This window comes from Lithobates pipiens, unplaced genomic scaffold (genome assembly GCF_037356315.1).
Source record: "Lithobates pipiens isolate NorthernLeopardFrog02 unplaced genomic scaffold, aLitPip1_a1.2 Scaffold_25, whole genome shotgun sequence".
In the NCBI taxonomy this organism is placed as follows: Eukaryota; Metazoa; Chordata; class Amphibia; order Anura; family Ranidae; genus Lithobates; species Lithobates pipiens.
Genome location: NW_027507787.1, coordinates 94,316,306 through 94,335,417, shown reverse-complemented (window position 1 = coordinate 94,335,417; position 19,112 = coordinate 94,316,306). Strand labels below are relative to the sequence as shown.

General features: G+C 43.3%; 1 protein-coding gene across 2 annotated transcripts in view; it reads right to left on the bottom strand.

Annotated features, from left to right (window-relative positions):
• Positions 1-13,903: 13,903 nt before the first annotated feature.
• Positions 13,904-19,112, bottom strand: part of LOC143930416 (membrane-spanning 4-domains subfamily A member 4A-like) — a 121,037-nt gene continuing 115,828 nt past the window's right edge. The window contains exons 5-6 of one of the 2 annotated variants that reach the window (XM_077454719.1): positions 16,966-17,088; positions 13,904-14,342 (exon numbers count right to left, since the gene is read on the bottom strand). In XM_077454719.1, the coding sequence (XP_077310845.1) occupies positions 14,232-14,342; positions 16,966-17,088 (234 nt within the window). In that variant the 3' untranslated portion in view covers positions 13,904-14,231. The remainder of the gene's footprint in view (positions 14,343-16,965; positions 17,089-19,112) is intronic. The other variant, XM_077454721.1, reaches the window with a different exon arrangement.

The window sequence follows — 19,112 nt, the reverse complement described above, 5'->3', positions numbered from 1 at the left end:
GTCCTTAAGGAATAGCAGACTGTACCTCACTCAACCCTATGTACTGTAGTACCCTATACCTTACCAGTCATTATAATGACCTTTGTGGAACTAGTAGGTTGTGAATGATTAGCAGACTGTACCTCAGTCCCTATACTCATAAAGGACTGCTGCAGTATAGGGCAGCAGTCAGCAGTAGTGCACCTCAACCCTATATATTGTTGACCTATACTAGTCCTTAAGAAATAGCAGACTGTACCTCACTCAACCCTATGTACTGTAGTACCCTATACCTTACCAGTCATTATAATGACCTTTGTGGAACTAGTAGGTTGTGAATGATTAGCAGACTGTACCTCAGTCCCTATACTGATAAAGGACTGCTGCAGTATAGGGCAGCAGTCAGCAGTAGTGCACCTCAACCCTATATATTGTGGACCTATACCAGTCCTTAAGGAATAGCAGACTGTACCTCACTCAACCCTATGTACTGTAGTACCCTATACCTTACCAGTCCTTATAAGGACCTTTGTGGAACTAGTAGGTTGTGAATGATTAGCAGACTGTACCTCAGTCCCTATACTCATAAAGGACTACTGCAGCAGAAGGGCAGCAGTCAGCAGTAGTGCACCTCAACCCTATATATTGTGGACCTATACCAGTCCTTAAGGAATAGCAGACTGTACCTCACTCAACCCTATGTACTGTAGTACCCTATACCTTACCAGTCCTTATAAGGACATTTGTGGAACTAGTAGGTTGTGAATGATTAGCAGACTGTACCTCAGTTCCTATACTCATAAAGGACTACTGCAGCAGAAGGGCAGCAGTCAGCAGTAGTGCACCTCAACCCTATATATTGTGGACCTATACCAGTCCTTAAGGAATAGTAGACTTTGCCTCACTCAACCCTATGTACTGTAGTACCCTATACCTTACCAGTCCTTATAAGGACCTTTGTGTAACTAGTAGGTTGTGAATGATTAGCAGACTGTACCTCAGTCCCTATACTGATAAAGGACTGCTGCAGTATAGGGCAGCAGTCAGCAGTAGTGCACCTCAACCCTATATATTGTGGACCTATACCAGTCCTTAAGGAATAGCAGACTGTACCTCACTCAACCCTATGTATTGTAGTACCCTATACCTTACCAGTCCTTATAAGGACCTTTGTGGAACTAGTAGGTTGTGAATGATTAGCAGACTGTACCTCAGTCCCTATACTCATAAAGGACTACTGCAGCAGAAGGGCAGCAGTCAGCAGTAGTGCACCTCAACCCTATAGATTGTGGACCTATACCAGTCCTTAAGGAATAGCAGACTGTACCTCACTCAACCCTATGTACTGTAGTACCCTATACCTTACCAGTCCATATAAGGACATTTGTGGAACTAGTAGGTTGTGAATGATTAGCAGACTGTACCTCAGTCCCTATACTGATAAAGGACTGCTGCAGTATAGGGCAGCAGTCAGCAGTAGTGCACCTCAACCCTATATATCGTGGACCTATACCAGTCCTTAAGGAATAGCAGACTGTACCTCACTCAACCCTATGTACTGTAGTACCCTATACCTTACCAGTCCTTATAAGGACCTTTGTGGAACTAGTAGGTTGTTAATGATTAGCAGACTGTACCTCAGTCCCTATACTGATAAAGGACTGCTGCAGAATAGGGCAGCAGTCAGCAGTAGTGCACCTCAACCCTATATATTGTGGACCTATACCAGTCCTTAAGGAATAGCAGACTGTACCTCACTCAACCCTATGTACTGCAGTACCCTATACCTTACCAGTCCTTGTAAGGACCTTGGTGTAACTAGTAGGTTGTGAATAGGGATGAGCCGAACACCCCCCTCCCGGTTCGGTTCGCACCAGAACTTTCGAACGGACCCCAAATTCGTACGAACGCTAGAACCCCATTGAAGTCTATGGGACTCGAACGTTCGAAATTAAAAGTGCTAATTTTAACGGCTAATATGCAAGATGCTGTCCTAAAATGGGTTTGGGGACCTGGCTCCTGCCCCAGGGGACATGGGTCAATGCCTAAAATGTTTTTAAAAATGGCCGTTTTGGCGGTAGCACTGATTTTAATGACGATTAAAGTGAAAAAAAAGTGAAATATTCCTTTAAATATTGTGCCTGGGGGGGTGTCTATAGTATGCCCGTGAAGTGCCACGTGTTTCCCGTGTTTTGAACAGTCCCTGCACAAAATGACATTTAACGGAAATAACGTCATTTCAAACTGCTTGCGGTTTTAATGTTATATCTGGTTCCTGCAATATGGTTGAAAATCATTGAGAAAAATGGCATGGGTAGCCCTCCCTGCCCATTACCAGCCCCTTTGGGTCTTGTACTGATATTAAGGGGAACCCCGTACCCATATTAAAAAAAGGAAATACGTGTGGCCCCCAGGCCCTATCTACTCAGAACAGCAGTATACAGGCAGTGTAAACAAGACAGGGACTGTGTAGATTTGTTGTGTTAAGTTGAATCTGTTTGTAATTTTCAACTGGTACATTTTTAAAGTGTAGCTTCAGTCAAAAAAACAATTTTTAAGCTTTTTGGAAAGCATAGGGAAGGGTTATCACCCCTGTATAATTTGTTTTGCCGTCCGTCTTTTTTCATCTCACTTGATGTTTTCTCCTTCCGTTTGCAGTAGGAGATGTTTGTAAGTTGGATGTTTGAAAGTAGGGGCCTGCCCTATATGCTCTGCAGAAATGGTGGAACAAGGTGTTGGCTTTGCCACAACATTGTAAGCCCTCAAAGTGACTCTTGGTGGGCGCTGGAGCTCCCTGCTGTGAACGATTATATCAAGAATTGTAATTACATGCCATTGTTGAACAGTGGTAGAAAAATTTACCTTTGGTGGTTGTGGTGCTGGTGCCACAACACTATAAGTCCTCACAGTTACTCTGGGTGGGCACAGGAACGGGCCCTCCTGTGAAATATTATATCAAGAATTGTAATTACATGTCCCTGTTAAACAGGAGCAGAAAAATTGGGCCTTAGGCACTGGTGCTGGTGCCACGACACTGCAAACTCTCCCATATACTCTAGTTTTAGTGCAGGAATTAGCCCTGCTGCAAAGCATTGCATCAAAAATTGTAATTAAATGCCCCTGTTAAACAGGGGCAGAAAAATTGGGCCTTAGGCACTGGTGCTGGTGCCACAACACTGCAACCTCTCCCATATACTCTAGTTTTAGTGCAGGAATTAGCCCTGCTGCAAAGCATTGCATCAAAAATTGTAATTAAACGCCCCTGTTAAACAGGGGCAGAAAAATTGGGCCTTAGGCACTGGTGCTGGTGCCACGACACTGCAACCTCTCCCATATACTCTAGTTTTAGTGCAGGAATTAGCCCTGCTGCAAAGCATTGCATCAAAAATTGTAATTAAACGCCCCTGTTAAACAGGGGCAGAAAAATTGGGCCTTAGGCACTGGTGCTGGTGCCACGACACTGCAACCTCTCCCATATACTCTAGTTGTAGTGCAGGAATTAGCCCTGCTGCAAAGCATTGCATCAAAAATTGTAATTAAACGCCCCTGTTAAACAGGGGCAGAAAAATTGGGCCTTAGGCACTGGTGCTGGTGCCACAACACTGCAACCTCTCCCATATACTCTAGTTTTAGTGCAGGAATTAGCCCTGCTGCAAAGCATTGCATCAAAAATTGTAATTAAACGCCCCTGTTAAACAGGGGCAGAAAAATTGGGCCTTAGGCACTGGTGCTGGTGCCACGACACTGCAACCTCTCCCATATACTCTAGTTGTAGTGCAGGAATTAGCCCTGCTGCAAAGCATTGCATCAAAAATTGTAATTAAACGCCCCTGTTAAACAGGGGCTGAAAAATTGGGCTGATGGCATCACCCAGAACCAAAAATGTTCTTCCAACATATCAGCGGAGGAGGAAGAGGATAAACAATCAACATAACAGGACAGTCACTCAGCATCAGCATAGGCAGTCTTGAAGGGATGTGATATTCCAAAAAAAATTATTCGGTTACATCAGCTTCAGGTGCTTGGTAGCTGTGGGTGATCCAAGACTGATTCATCTTGATGAAGGTCAGTCGATCAACTGAGTCGGTAGACAGGCGCACCCTGTGATCGGTAACAAAGCCACCAGCAGCACTGAAGGTGAGTTAAGAAAGAACGCTGGATGCAGGACAGGCCAGTAGCTCAATTGCATACTGTGCAAGCTCTGGCCAGTGATCCATCCTCAAGACCCAGTAAGCCAGAAGATTTTCGGTGGGAAAGGTGTTCAAGTCTGACCTTGCCCCTAGGTATTCCTGCACCATGTAAATCAGACACTGGCGATGGTTGCTGGAACCGATCATACCTTGGGGCTGCGGACTAAAAAATTGTCTGAATGCATCGGTCAGGCGGCCACCTTCTCCACCGCTGCTCCTTCTGACCGATGCCTCAGCAACACGTTGTCCAGGACCAGGAGTCTGTAACCTCCCAGTCTCTGGGAACGCGTTGCACAGACCTTTCTGCAAGGCCTCCCGGAGATGTCTCATCCTCTGCTCCCTCTGCGACGGCAAGATAAGGTCGGCAACCTTACCCTTGTACCGCGGATCAAGGAGAGTGGCCAGCCAGTAATGGTCCCTCTCCTTGATCCAAAGAATATGAGGATCCTTCCGCAGGCTTTGCAGGATCAGGGAGGCCATGCAGCGTAGGTTAGCTGAGGCATTCGGTCCGGAGTCCTCTGGGTCACTAAGGACAACATGATCCACAGCTACCTCCTCCCAGCCACGTAAAAGTCCACGGTTTTCTTGGGACTGTAAATCATCCCTACAAGACTGCTGCTGCTGCTGAGTGCCAGCCTCCACCTCCATGCTGACACAATCATCCTCCTCCTCCTCCTCCTCATCCTCTTCCTGTGTGATGGGTGGCACAGCAGGAACACTGTCTGGATAAAGGGGGCCTTGAGAGGCAAGGAAGTCCTCCTCTTCCTGCCTCTGTTCTGCCTCAAGTGCCCTGTCCATTATTCCACGCAGCGTATGCTCCAAAAGGTGGACAAGAGGTGCAGTGTCACTGATGCATGCACTGTCACTGCTCCCCATCCTTGTGGCCTCCTCAAACGGTGACAGGACAGTGCATGCATCCCTGATCATGCCCCACTGGCATGGTGAGAAAAAACCAAGCTCCCCTGACCCTGTCCTGGTGCCGTAATCGCACAGGTACTCATTGATGGCCCTCTGCTGCGTGTGCAGCCACTGCAGCATGGCCAACGTTGAGTTCCACCTGGTGGGCATGTCACACATAAGGTGGTTCTTGGGCAGGTTCAACTCCTTTTGGAGCTCAGCCAGCAAAGCACAGACATTAAATGATTGGCGGAAATGCACACAGACATTCCTGGCCTGCTTCAGGACATCCTGTAAGCCCGGGTACCTGCCCAAGAACCGCTGCGCCACCAGATTAAGGACGTGAGCCACACAGGGCACATGGGTCAGTTGTCCCTGTCGGAGGGCGGAGAGGAGGTTGGTGCCATTGTCACAAACCACCATTCCTAGCTGGCGTGGCGTCAACCACCTCTCGGCCTGCCCCTGCAGAGCTGACAAAACATCCGCCCCAGTGTGGCTCCTGTCCCCCATACAAACCAGCGCAAGCACGGCATGGTATCGTTTTGCCTGCGTACTTGCGTAGCCCCTGGAACGCCTACGGAGCACCGCTGGTTCTGAGGACAGAGCACTGGAAGAGGCCATGGAGGAAGAAGAAGAGGAGGGGGTGGAGGAGAGAGGTGTGTCACAACCAATAGTAGCATTTTGGAGGCGTGGTGGCGGAACAACCTCCAACACTACTGCACCTTGTCCTGCATACTTCCCAGCTGCCAGAAGAGTGACCCAATGGGCCGTGAAAGACAGGTAACGTCCCTGTCCATGCCTGCTGGACCATGAGTCATCGGTAATATGCACCTTACCGCTGACCGCCTTGTCCAGCGAGGCAAGGACATTGCCTTCCACATGCCGGTAGAGAGCCAGAATCGACTTCCGTGAGAAAAAGTGGCGTTTGGGGACCTGCCACTGAGGAACCGCACATTGTACAAACTCACGGAAGGGGGCCGAGTTTACCAACTGAAAAGGCAGCAGTTAAAGTGCTAGCAATTTAGCCAAGCTAGCATTCAACCACTGGGCATGTGGATGGCTGGGAGTGAACTTCTTTTGCCAGTCCAGCAGCTGGGGCAGGGACATTTGCCTGCTATAATCGGACGTGGGTGTACTGCTAGCAGAGTGCCCGGAAGCACTTGGCTGTGACACACCTAATTGTACACCTTCATTCCTCTCAGAGCAGGTTTCAGAGAGGACTGAAGGTCTAGTGGGGTTGGAGATCCCAGCTGATGAGGAGCAAGGAGAGGTCCGCTTTGTTCTTTGGTGTGGGTCTTTGAGGTACGCTTGCCAACGAGCTGCATGGCAGGTCAACATATGTCTGGTCAAGCATGTGGTGCCCAAGTGGTTGATGTTTTGGCCACGCGAGATACGCTTGAGAAATATGTTGCAAATAGCAGCAGTGCGATCTGATGCACTCGTCTCAAAAAAAGCCCACACCAAAGAACTTTTAGAATAATGCGCAGAGGCAGCGCCCTGCACAGGCGGAGCTCTGCGGTGTGATTCAGTCAGTGTGCTGCCCCTAAGCTGGCTGCCTCGTTGGACATGTGCCTCCTCCTCCTCCTCTCTCCTACCAGGCACCCACGTGGAGTCAGTGCCCTCATCATCCCCTCTCTCTTCATCGCTGGAGCAAACCTGGCAGTATGCTGCAGCTTGTGGAATATGACTGCCAGATTGCTGTCCTTCTTGAGCATCCCCTCTTTCTGCATTCACGCTACTGCCTTCCTCTAGCTGAGTATCATCATCAGAGCCTACAAAACACTGGGCATCCTCCTGGAGCATGCACCCAACACTGTGCTCAAAGAGTTTAGGAGACTTCTCAGGATGACGTGGTGGGTCTAAGGAAGAAGTCACTGATGATGACATTGAGAGGAGGGAAGACGATGCATTGGCAGCTGCTTTGCTAGTACCCTGAGCCTGGGTGAGAGAGGATGAGCAGGATGAAGAGGGCTTGGTCATCCACTCTACCAAGTCGTTGGCATGTTGCGGCTCAACATGTCCAGCTGCCAAAAGAAGGACAAGCGTGTCCCATGGCCACGTGCTGATGATGACGATGCACCGCGTCCACGACCAGCACTGTTGTCTCTAGACACAGAGCCTGCTTGCCCTCTTTTATCGGCTCGCGCCTGTCTGCCTCTCCTTGCTGGCCTTCCAGACATGGTAATGGCCTGAAGGGAGTTGGGAAAACCAGCAATTGGGTAGTGTATATTGTGCTGGAGGCACACACAACTTCCACTAACTCCTGCAGATAGCAGATGGCTCAAATAGAGAAGAGCTATGTAGGTGGATATAGCGGTGTATACTTGGTTCAGAGCACGCAGACAGCACACACAATCTCCTACCACTGACTGCAAGCTCTATTTAAAACAAGCAAGATAGTTAGCAATATAGGTGGATATAGCGATGTATACTGGGTTCAGAGCACGAAGCTCAACCCTAGTTGTGAATGATTAGCAGACTGTACCTCAGTCCCTATACTGATAAAGGACTGCTGCAGTATAGGGCAGCAGTCAGCAGTAGTGCACCTCAACCCTATATATTGTGGACCTATACCAGTCCTTAAGGAATAGCAGACTGTACCTCACTCAACCCTATGTACTGTAGTACCCTATACCTTACCAGTCCTTATAAGGACCTTTGTGTAACTAGTAGGTTGTGAATGATTAGCAGACTGTACCTCAGTCCCTATACTGATAAAGGACTGCTGCAGTATAGGGCAGCAGTCAGCAGTAGTGCACCTCAACCCTATATATTGTGGACCTATACCAGTCCTTAAGGAATAGCAGACTGTACCTCACTCAACCCTATGTACTGTAGTACCCTATACCTTACCAGTCCTTATAAGGACCTTTGTGGAACTAGTAGGTTGTGAATGATTAGCAGACTGTACCTCAGTCCCTATCCTGATAAAGGACTGCTGCAGTATAGGGCAGCAGTCAGCAGTAGTGCACCTCAACCCTATATATTGTGGACCTATACCAGTCCTTAAGGAATAGCAGACTGTACCTCACTCAACCCTATGTACTGTAGTACCCTATACCTTACCAGTCCTTATAAGGACCTTTGTGGAACTAGTAGGTTGTGAATGATTAGCAGACTGTACCTCAGTCCCTATACTGATAAAGGACTGCTGCAGTATAGGGCAGCAGTCAGCAGTAGTGCTTCTCAACCCTATATATTGTGGACTTATACCAGTTCTTAAGGAATAGCAGACTGTACCTCACTCAACCCTATGTACTGTAGTACCCTATACCTTACCAGTCCTTATAAGGACCTTTGTGGAACTAGTAGGTTGTGAATGATTAGCAGACTGTACCTCAGTCCCTATACTCATAAAGGACTACTGCAGCAGAAGGGCAGCAATCAAGTATAATATTCTTTCTATATTTGGAAGAAAGAATATTATCTATGTACAATCCTATTACCATACCAGTCCTGAAAAGAACCTTTGTGGACCTAATAGTAACAGCTACTGATTAAACTGACTGTCCCTCACTGCCACACACAGCTTCCTGCCTGTCCCTATTTAAACTGATAAAACACAGGCTGCTGGAACAATAACTTGAATAGCACTCAAAACTATATCCTGTACTACTTTACCATACCAGTCCTGAAAAGGACTTTTGTGGACCTAATAGTAACAGCTAATGATTAAACTGACTGTCCCTGCTGCACACAGCGTCCTGTCCCTCTCTCTACACTGACAAAAGACAGGCTGCTGCAACAATCACTAGCACAGCAGTGCCTCAAACCTATATCCTGAACTACACCTAACACCTATACCATACCAGTCCTGAAAATAACTTTTGTGGACCTAATAGATAGCGATTTGGGTCATTGCAGTCTCTCCCTGCTCCACACAGCAACCTCTCCCTATAGTAACATACGAAAGAATGTAAAATGGCCGCCGGATCGGGTCTATTTATAAGTTAGGGGGAATGTCCAAGTGTCCATATGCTGTAATGTCTCAATTGGCTGTCCTGTACCCCATGATGGATGTGTCATCATAGGTCAAAGTTCTTTTACACAGTAAACACGGAAGTCCGCCACACGAAAGGCGGCAATAGTCCGCCGATCGGGCGGACCGCGAACAGCCGAAATTCGCCGCGAAACGACCGCCGTGCGAACCGTTCGGCCATCCCTACTCCTTAGGTTGGTCTTCCTTTTTGGGGGTGGCAGGCATTTGTAAGTATGGTTACGCACCATGACTAACCCCCTAGTGTCCCTTACCCACTTCCAGTACATATCAATGACATTGTACTTGACCATCAGAATCTATGTATAAATGTGGGTTAGGCCATGCACACACACTGCCTGTACTTTGTCTATGCACTGTGTTGCACTCTTTCAATATCCATTCTGTATTGATCACTGTGGACGGGTGAGAATATGATGGTTAAGACGACTTGTAATTCTATAAATTCCTTTTCTATATATCTATCAATTTTCACAAAATGTTATAAATATATTATCCTTAATTAATTTTTAATTTTTAATAATTCATTTTCCATATAACTCCCCCCCCCCCCATGTTCCAACAGCCACTTTTATTATGATATCATTATCGTATGACATCTTTTCATTAATGTAAATATGTGTATATATACATATATTCATATATGTGTGTATGCATTCCATACATATCTCTACTATATGAACAAATTGATTTATCTTTATTAGTAGACTTGTGCACAATGGAAAATTTTGTTTAGTTTCGGTTCGTTGTCATTCGTAAAATACATAATTTAGTTCTGTTATATTCGTTATGTTACGTTAATACGTTTTCGGATAATTCGTTATTATTCGTAGAGTGTCGAATTCATTCGTTCGTATTCGTTGAAATTCGCTATTTATGTATGTATGGACATTTGTGATAATGATTCGTAGTTTGGAAAGTCGTTTGTTTATTGAATCTTTTAACACACACAATGACAACGTCTCTTCTCCTCGGCTCAAATACAATACAACACCCTTCTAACTCAGTTCTCAGGAATGCACTTTGCCAGTAATCCAACCCCCGGCACAAAATTAATGAGCTGATTGGACTATAAGATTTACTTTGAGCTGACCTTTTGTTTCATTAGATCTTTAAAGAATTACTAAATTCATTCGAATTCATTCGTTATATTTCTTTCGTATTCGTTGTTATTCGTTATTTTTTTATTCGGACATTCGGATGCATCGATTCGTAGTTTGGAAAGTCGTTTTTGTTTATTGAATCTTTTAACACACACAATGACAACGTCTCTTCTCCTCGGCTCAAATACAATACAACACCCTTCTAACTCAGTTCTCAGGAATGCACTTTGCCAGTAATCCAACCTCTGACACAAAATGAATTAGCTGATTGGACTATAAGATTTACTTTGAGCTGACCTTTTGTTTCATTAGATCTTTAAAGAATTACCAAATTCATTTGAATTCATTTGAATTCATTCGAATTCATTCGTTATATTTCTTTCGTATCCGTTGTTGTTCGCAATTTTTTTATTCGGACATTCGGATGCATCCGAATGTCCAAAAGATGCAAAATTCGGCCGAATTTAGATTCGTTACGAAACGAATTGCACAAGCCTATTTATTAGTCATCCACCTTAATTATTGTCTAAGTATGGGGAATCAGCTACTACTTTGCATAGATTACTATGCTTTTAAACTAATTAATTTATGGTTAACAACACGGTGGGATAGTTATTGTTTCTTGTTCCCTGCGCCTTTACTTGTATATTGTGAACAGGGCCTAAAGTCTCCTGTTCTAGTCTCTCAGGGTCTGTATCTATCACACCTTCATATAAATTCTATTGGATCAACTGAGCAAGAATTGCTAAATTACTCACAATTCTTCAGAGAAACCAATCATCTTCTAAGCTCAGCTTGTTTAATTAAGATTTAACAATAAAACCTGGAAGCTGATTAGTTTCTCTGCAGATACGGTATGTGACTAATTTTGCCCTCTCTAGCTTTAGTAAATAAACCCCAGTACCTCTATCCCCTTTCTAAGGATAGTAAGAAGTAGAGAGCTGTCCTGCTTATGACATACCACTAAAATTCCCCAAATTTTTAACCATTTTCCGACCAGTGCGTGACGAAATATACGTCGGCACAATGGCGAGGCTGCGCAAATAGGCATAAAGGTAAGTCCCCTTTAGGAAGCCGCATTGTCTGAACGCCCACGCCGCATGCTCAGTGACCGTGCCCATGGACCCGCGGACTTGATGTCCGCCGGTGTCCCGCGTTTGCGTCATGGAGCGTCATAATAGGGAAATGCAGGGAAACAAGGCATTTACTAGTTCTGCCTAGTGACATGACAGAGATCTACTGCTCCCTGTCATCGGGAGCAGTGATTACTGTTATGTCCTAGGTATACCATCCCCCCCACAGTTAGAATCACTCCCTAGGACACATTTAACCCCTTCATCGCCCCTAGTGTTTAACCCCTTCCCTGCCAGTGTCATTTATACAGTAAACAGTGCATTTTTATACCACTGATCGCTGTATAAATGACAATGGTCCCAAAATAGTGTCAAAAGTGCCCGATGTGTCTGCCATAATGTCGCAGTCACTATAAAAATCACAGATCGCCGCAATTACTAATAAAAAAAAAATTATAATAAAAATGTCATAAATCTATTCCCTATTTTGTAGACGCTATGACTTTTGCGCAAACCAATCAATATACGCTTATTACAATTTTATTTTACCAAAAATATGTAGAAGAATACATATCGGCCTAAAGAATTTGTGGGCTCTTGTTGTCATTACATACCATCTAGGTAAAAGTTTAAAGCAGTTAAGGTCTACTGAATAGGAGAGGAGGAGACCAAGATTTGAGATTTCCAATAGTGTCAAATCCTGTTGAAACTTGTGGTGTTTGAAACATAAAGGTAGATGTAAGCTTTTCAGATGTAAGCTTTTCAGCTTTTCAGTGTCTTTTCCTAGCCGGGGTTTGCCCTGAAGATCCTTCTCCTTTGTGGGCTCAGCAAGAGAGACAGGAGACGTGTGAGGCACCCCTGAAGTAGGACAAGATGGGGCATTACTGGAAATGTTGGAACGTGTTGGTTGATAGTGATTTATATTGAAGATGTTAGTTGCACCAAAGATGTTTGACTTACATTGTCATTTAGCAAAGAAAAGAAAAAGACCGTCTGGAGTGGACTCGCTTTATTCTTGTGGCCTATACTGGGGACCTGTAAGTAGTAGGTGTCTGGATCTTCTAGAGGAGGAGCTGAAGGCCAGTTGGTGCATTACCAGAACTTGGGGTACAGGAACTCTTTAGTCTCTGAAAATGGCTGTTACCTAGGAAACTGAATATTGTACCATTGTTGACTTGCCCCTGTCTACAAACTAGTAACATAATATGATGGTAGTTTGCACTACTAGCTCAAAACTTTTAACAAAAGATTGGGGTATAAATATGGCTGCTATATATATATATATATATATATATATATATATATATATATAGAATAAACAATCAAAAACAGCGCATCAAAGAAACTCGTAGTATAATGTGAAAAAAACATTAAAATGTCATTTATTAAATGTGAAAAATGAACAAAGACATCTGATCCCGTCAGGATCTAAAAAACATCAAATGCACCAATCCTAAAAGAGACGGATGTTTGATAATAAAAGCCCCTCGGATCTCTCAGTTGTGACTTTGAGATGGTGAGAACAAAGACCAATCTGCACTGCTACCAGTTCCTTGTACCTAATAACTAAAATCAATCCTTTCTCATAAAGATGGGGGAACCCAAAATGTGTGTAAAAGCCAGTGCAAATGAATGGAACTATGTTCCAAGAGTCACTCACTTCGTTGATGTTCTATTGGACTGAAGCGCCACCGTGCCAAGCCTGTGGAGTGAAGGGGAGATGTTTATTATGGCTCCATCTGATGCGTTCGGTTTGTCCGAGCGGCTGTGTGTCACGTGGGAAGCTTGTCACGTGGAAGGCTGCTGAATAGGAATGGTTGCTATGCCGACTCTCCTGCTTACATGTTTCGCGCGCCTGCGCTTTGTCAAAGCTCCCCACGTGACACACAGCCGCTCGGACAAGCGGCATTGCACAAGCGGCGCGCTCCAAGCTTCTCATCATGTCAAGCTGATGCCATCTGGTGACCGAGTTTGACATATACCACCCAGCGTGCAGCGTGCATCCAGCGTGCATCATACCTTTGCCCCAAACCGAACGCATCAGATGGAGCCATAATAAACATCCCCCCTTCACTCCACAGGCTTGGCACGGTGGCGCTTCAGTCCAATAGAACATCAACGAAGTGAGTGACTCTTGGAACATAGTTCCATTCATTTGCACTGGCTTTTACACACATTTTGGGTTCCCCCATCTTTATGAGAAAGGATTGATTTTAGTTATTAGGTACAAGGAACTGGTAGCAGTGCAGATTGGTCTTTGTTCTCACCATCTCAAAGTCACAACTGAGAGATCCGAGGGGCTTTTATTATCAAACATCCGTCTCTTTTAGGATTGGTGCATTTGATGTTTTTTAGATCCTGATGGGATCAGATGTCTTTGTTCATTTTTCACATTTAATAAATGACATTTTAATGTTTTTTTCACATTATACTACGAGTTTCTTTGATGCGCTGTTTTTGATTGTTTATTTGCTGCATCCATTTTTTAGCCAAGTCCATAATGGGTTAACAGCTGCACATGGAGACCAACTACAGGACACTCATTTAAATAACGAACATCCCACGAGATAGATAAGCGTTTTTTAAAGGGACCATTCATTTGTGTGCCAACTATTTTTTGGTTTGATGTTGCAATAACTTGCTGAGAGCCTGTTCTGCGAGATATAATATGCCAAATCTCTCCACACCAGAGTCTTGTTTATTAATGAACATTGCCACATGCAGGAGAAACACAGAAAAGTTCACGTAATATGGTGATATTGGTACCTTGAGTAAAGAGAGGAATCAACTGAATAGTAAAAGAGAGCATCTCAGCACCTGCTGTATAGCCAAAGTATTCCACAAGCATGAATGTCTATCTGGAGCCAATAAAAAATTATATCCAGGGCCATTGATAAGAAACATACACATAAAATAGCAAATTGACATAATTTTCCTATTGTCATGGGTGCATGCTCATTGTTCCTTCAATTGATCCATAATGTACAGTTGCTCAGCTGATGCTGGAGTAACTAGGGGGTGGGTCAGTAAAAACAGGAGGCTCTAGAGAATACGGAGGTGGAAGTGGAGAATGAGGGGGAAAATCTGCTGGGATCACGTACACCTAAAAAAGACACAAAAGAATATGTAATTTATTTTATTAGGCATTATATGAAGTGATATTATCAATGCTTTCTAAATGTTACACCTGAAAATTTTGAAGTTTAACTTGACCACATTTGGATTGTAGTGTAGGGCCAAATAAAATATGGAAATATTTAAGTGAGAACAATAATCAGCCAGACTTGACACCAATCCCTGATCCCTAACGTGACCCTAAATGCTAACCCCTGTTTCAACCCTAACCTCAGTGCTCCATATTTCTCTGCAGAAAAAATTTACTTTGCAAGTTAAACCGTAACCTGAACTTTAACACAAAAACATTAAAGTAACTCCCAAAGTGAAAAGATAACTTTGTCTACGTTATCATTTTCTATATCCTGTCTCTCATTTTCATTTTGACTCCCAAAGTAAGACAGCATTATACTAAGTTAAATGTAAATGTAACCTGCTATACAGAAATAATTATAAAAAGAAATGCAGACAGAGAATTTTGGTAGGATAAGATAAGGGATATGTGGGATAAGAGGTAAGGGAATAGGGTCCAGCATCCCAAAATGTTGGTGTCTAATATGAGCCTTTTATCAAGGAAGACCTGTCAAACACGTGTTGCTGAAGATCCCCAGACAATGCTCTTGTTGGTCAATGGTTCAGATCCCAAAATGGTGGGGTGCAGGACCTCATTCCCTTATTAATTTTCCACTGACACCCATTCTAAAGGGGACAATACAATTTTCTGTCTGCATTCCTTTTTTTATTATTTTTAAATATATTTTTTACAACAGAGCAGGGAGTTATTTAAAAAAATGATCCACTATTTTAACTATTCTTATTTTATAATGGCTTACTGATCATGTCTTGCCAGCTATAATAATTTTTTTTAGTAGGGGTTTGCTAAGATCTGAAAATTATTTAATGGTAAAAATGTTGGATACTCTAGAATTTACAGAGCGGTGGCAAAAACAAAAAGCATTAAGTGTTCGGTAGGTCAGCAGTTTAAATGTCTTGTTGATGAGAGTTTTCAAAAGAGAGTCCACAACTGCTGTAACAGTGGTGTGCAGAGAAAGCTCTGACCATACAGTGCATAACACCAGGCTGAGCTCCCCAAAGGCAAGAAGAAGGAAATTATGTTACGGGGGCATCAAATCACCAAAAACAGTATAACTGAAAACCGGAAAGTGTGTTTTTGATTAAGGAATCCTGATTTCTGCTGTAACATGCAGATAATGGCCTCATAATTTACAATATAAAACATGACTCTATAGATCTGTTTCGTCTTGTGACAATGGTGTAATGGTGTGGTGGATATTGTCTTGATTAGGAGCCTTAATACCAACTGATCATTGTTTGAATATCAAAGTATGCTTGAGTACTGGTGATGACCAAGCTTACCCCTTTAAAGGAGGAGAGATGCAAAAATTTTTATGAATTAACCACTTCACCCCGGAAGGTTTTACCCCCAGGCCATTTTTTTCGATACGGCACTGCGTTATTTTAACTGAAAATTGCGTTTATTTAAGTTTATTAATTGATTTGCTCAAAATTTATAGCGTCTACAAATTATGTGATAGATTTATGATCTTTCATTTTTTTTTTTTTTTTACTGGTAATGGCGGAGGTCAGAAGTTTTTGGTAGGACTGCGGCATTGCAGCAGACAAATCTGACCCTAAGTGACACTTTCTGGGTACCAGTAACACCAATACAGTGTTCAGTGCTAAAAAAAATGAACTGATTACTGTATAAATGACAATGGCAGGGAAGGGGTTAACATCAGGGGCAATCAAAGGGTTAAGTGGGTTCCCTGCTAGTGTTTTCCAACTGTGTGGGGGACGGACTGACAGGAAGAACATAGAGATTGCTGTTCCTTATTACTAGGAACAGAAGATCTGTGTATTTCTCTGTCAGAATGGAGATCTGCCTTGTTTACATAGGCAGATCTACGTTCTGCCTCTCTGTGAAGTGATCACAGTTTGGCTCCCCATCTGTGCAGCAGATGCACACGTGCCCACAGTATCTATTACACAAAAAAATGTACAGGTATGTTGGTATGTTGTTTTGCGCAATAGAGCTGCCCTGCCGCAGTATATATGCGGTGGGTGGTCTTTAAGTGGTTAAAGCGGAGCTCCTCCCAAAAGGGGAAGCTCCACTTGTCTGCGCCCCCCACTTCCACATTTGGCACTTTTTGGGGGGACAGGTACCTGCTCCCACTTCCGGGAAAGATCGCAGCGCAGCAATCTATGACGTTTCCAGCCCCTCTTCCTTAAAACTGGCATTAAAACAAGGTTGTTAATAATTAGCATTTTGAAGTCATGGCCATTGATCAACTGTCTGAAATTTACAATTGCCCAAGGAAACTACAGCTGGGAATTTAAAATATAAGACAAGAAAGAATGGTTGGCTGATTGGAAAGTATTGAATGCCTACATGCTAGCTTGCTTTTAATGTAAACTACATGTTTCAAATTTTGGAGAGTTCAGGATTTCAGATAAGCTCTCATGGATCAACGAGGTAGAGGGAAAAAAGAAAAAGGTAAAATATTATATTGACTAACATGTATGATTTAGCCCAGATTTATTGAAAGATCTACAGTGTGTTTAACATACTCTTATTCCTTAAAAGCTCTTACCTGTGATGAACCTATGGAATTGTGACGCAGAGAACAACATCCTGCAATAAACATGGGTATAGCCAGAATAAGCTGCAGCACATTTGTAGTAAGGAGAAGTGCAAGAATTGCTATAGTGCCCCCCTGTAAACACATAACCACAGAGAAACCTACATTAATGTTTTTGATAAGTAGCATAAAGGATAGTCTTCCCTTCAAATGTTGATAGGTAGCATATATTTGCAAATTTGTACAAAATAAACCACTTGTTTTTAACGTGAACTGTTAGCCCTTGTACACACGGACGGACATTCTGACAACCAAATCCATTGGATTTTGTCCGACGGATTTTGTCTGAAACTGTTGCATACACTAGGTCAGACAAAGTTGTTGGAAAATCTGATCGTTCAGAACGTGATGACGTTAATTCATTAGGACGGGACTACGTTCAGGCTAGTAGCCAATAGCTTTGGTCTAGGAATTGCTGGTATGAGCTGGGAATTTTTGGTTGTTGTTTTTCGACATGCGTCGCCCTTCCATGTGCTTCTTGCTGCAAAGGCCAGTTATAGGTTGGGGTGATTGCTATTTGTTTGTACTGTTGGTGAATTGCAGGAATGCATTGGATACCTTTGCTGCCATTGTACTATTGCTGGGTGTCCGGTGCATCCCTATACCTTTAAGGAGGGATGGGCTGCCTCCAGGCATACCTGTCCTTAATCTATATATTATTATATATGTGCTACAACTCAGGATACTTTCAAACGTATAGAGTTAGGACTGGCGTGATGTGGTTGCTGCAGCTTACGCATACATTTGCAAAAGTGTACAACTAAACCCTTTTGTTTTTACTGTGAACTGTTAGACAAGGTCAATTCAGTTTGTTGCAGGCTGGCTGGTAATTGAGCTGAGAATTTTCATTTGTTGTTTTTTGACATATATCACCCTTCCATTTTTTTCTTGCTGCTGGTCAGTTATAGGTTGAGGTGGTTGTACTTTTGATAGGTAGTGCCCTGCCCTAGGCTGGCTAAATTAAGGTTTTGGCTCTCCTGTACCAAACTGAGTAGCAATATATTTTCCAGGTCTTGTCTATTTAAGCCTGAAGGTTGAGTTCTCCTGCCTGCCTCTGGAAGAAGCTTCCAGAAATAGATTAGGAGGGTTTGCCACTGGGCTATGAATATTTATCTAACCTCAGCCAATCTCTAGGAGGAAGGCCCAGAAGGTGTCACTGGAGAGAAGATAAATGTTTAGAAGGGTCTGATCTAAGCTGTTGCTGCTAGGCCTCAGCTTTAGGGATGAGCTGAACACCCTTCGGTTCAGTTTGCACCAGAACTTGCGAACAAACAAAGCATTTGTGCAAACATGCGAGCACTGTCAAAGTCTATAGGACACGAATGTGAAAAATCAAAAGTACTAATTTTAAAGGCTTATATGCATGCTATTGACATAAAAAGTGTTTGGAGACCTGGGTACTGCCCCAGGAGACATGCATCAATGCAAAAAAAAGTTTTTAAAACAGCCATTTTTTTTCAGGAGCAGTTATTTTAAGAATGGTTTAAGTGAAACAATAAGAATAAAATATTACTTTAAATATTGTGCCGGGGGGGGGGGGGGGGGGGGGTCCCCTTAGTCTGCCTGTAAAGTAGCACACTTTTCCCATGTTTAGAAAAGTACTGCAGCAAAATGACATTTCTAAAGGAAAAATGTAATTAAAAATTGCTCACAGCTATAATGTATTGCTAGATACTGTCAATATACATAAAAAATTATTTTCAAAAACAGTGTGGTCCCCCCCAGTCCATACCAGGCCCTTCTGGTCTGGTATGGATATTAATTAACTCCACGCCAATTTTTTTTTTTTTTACATGCCCCCCCCCCCCCCCCCAAATCTATACCAGATCCAAAGGGCCTGGTATGGACAGGGGGAACCCATGCTGTTTTTTTCTTAATTATGTCATAGGGCTCTCCTTAACCACTTCAATACACTATATTATATATTGTACACTGCACTATGTCCCCTGCACTGCATTATATATACTACACTATATACTCTGTACTGCAGTATATATAATATAATATACGGACTGCACTATATACTCTGATGAAAAATTGAACCTTAGGCGGTCGTGGCAGAACATGGTAACCCCTCAAAGCTACTCTTGTTGAGTGCA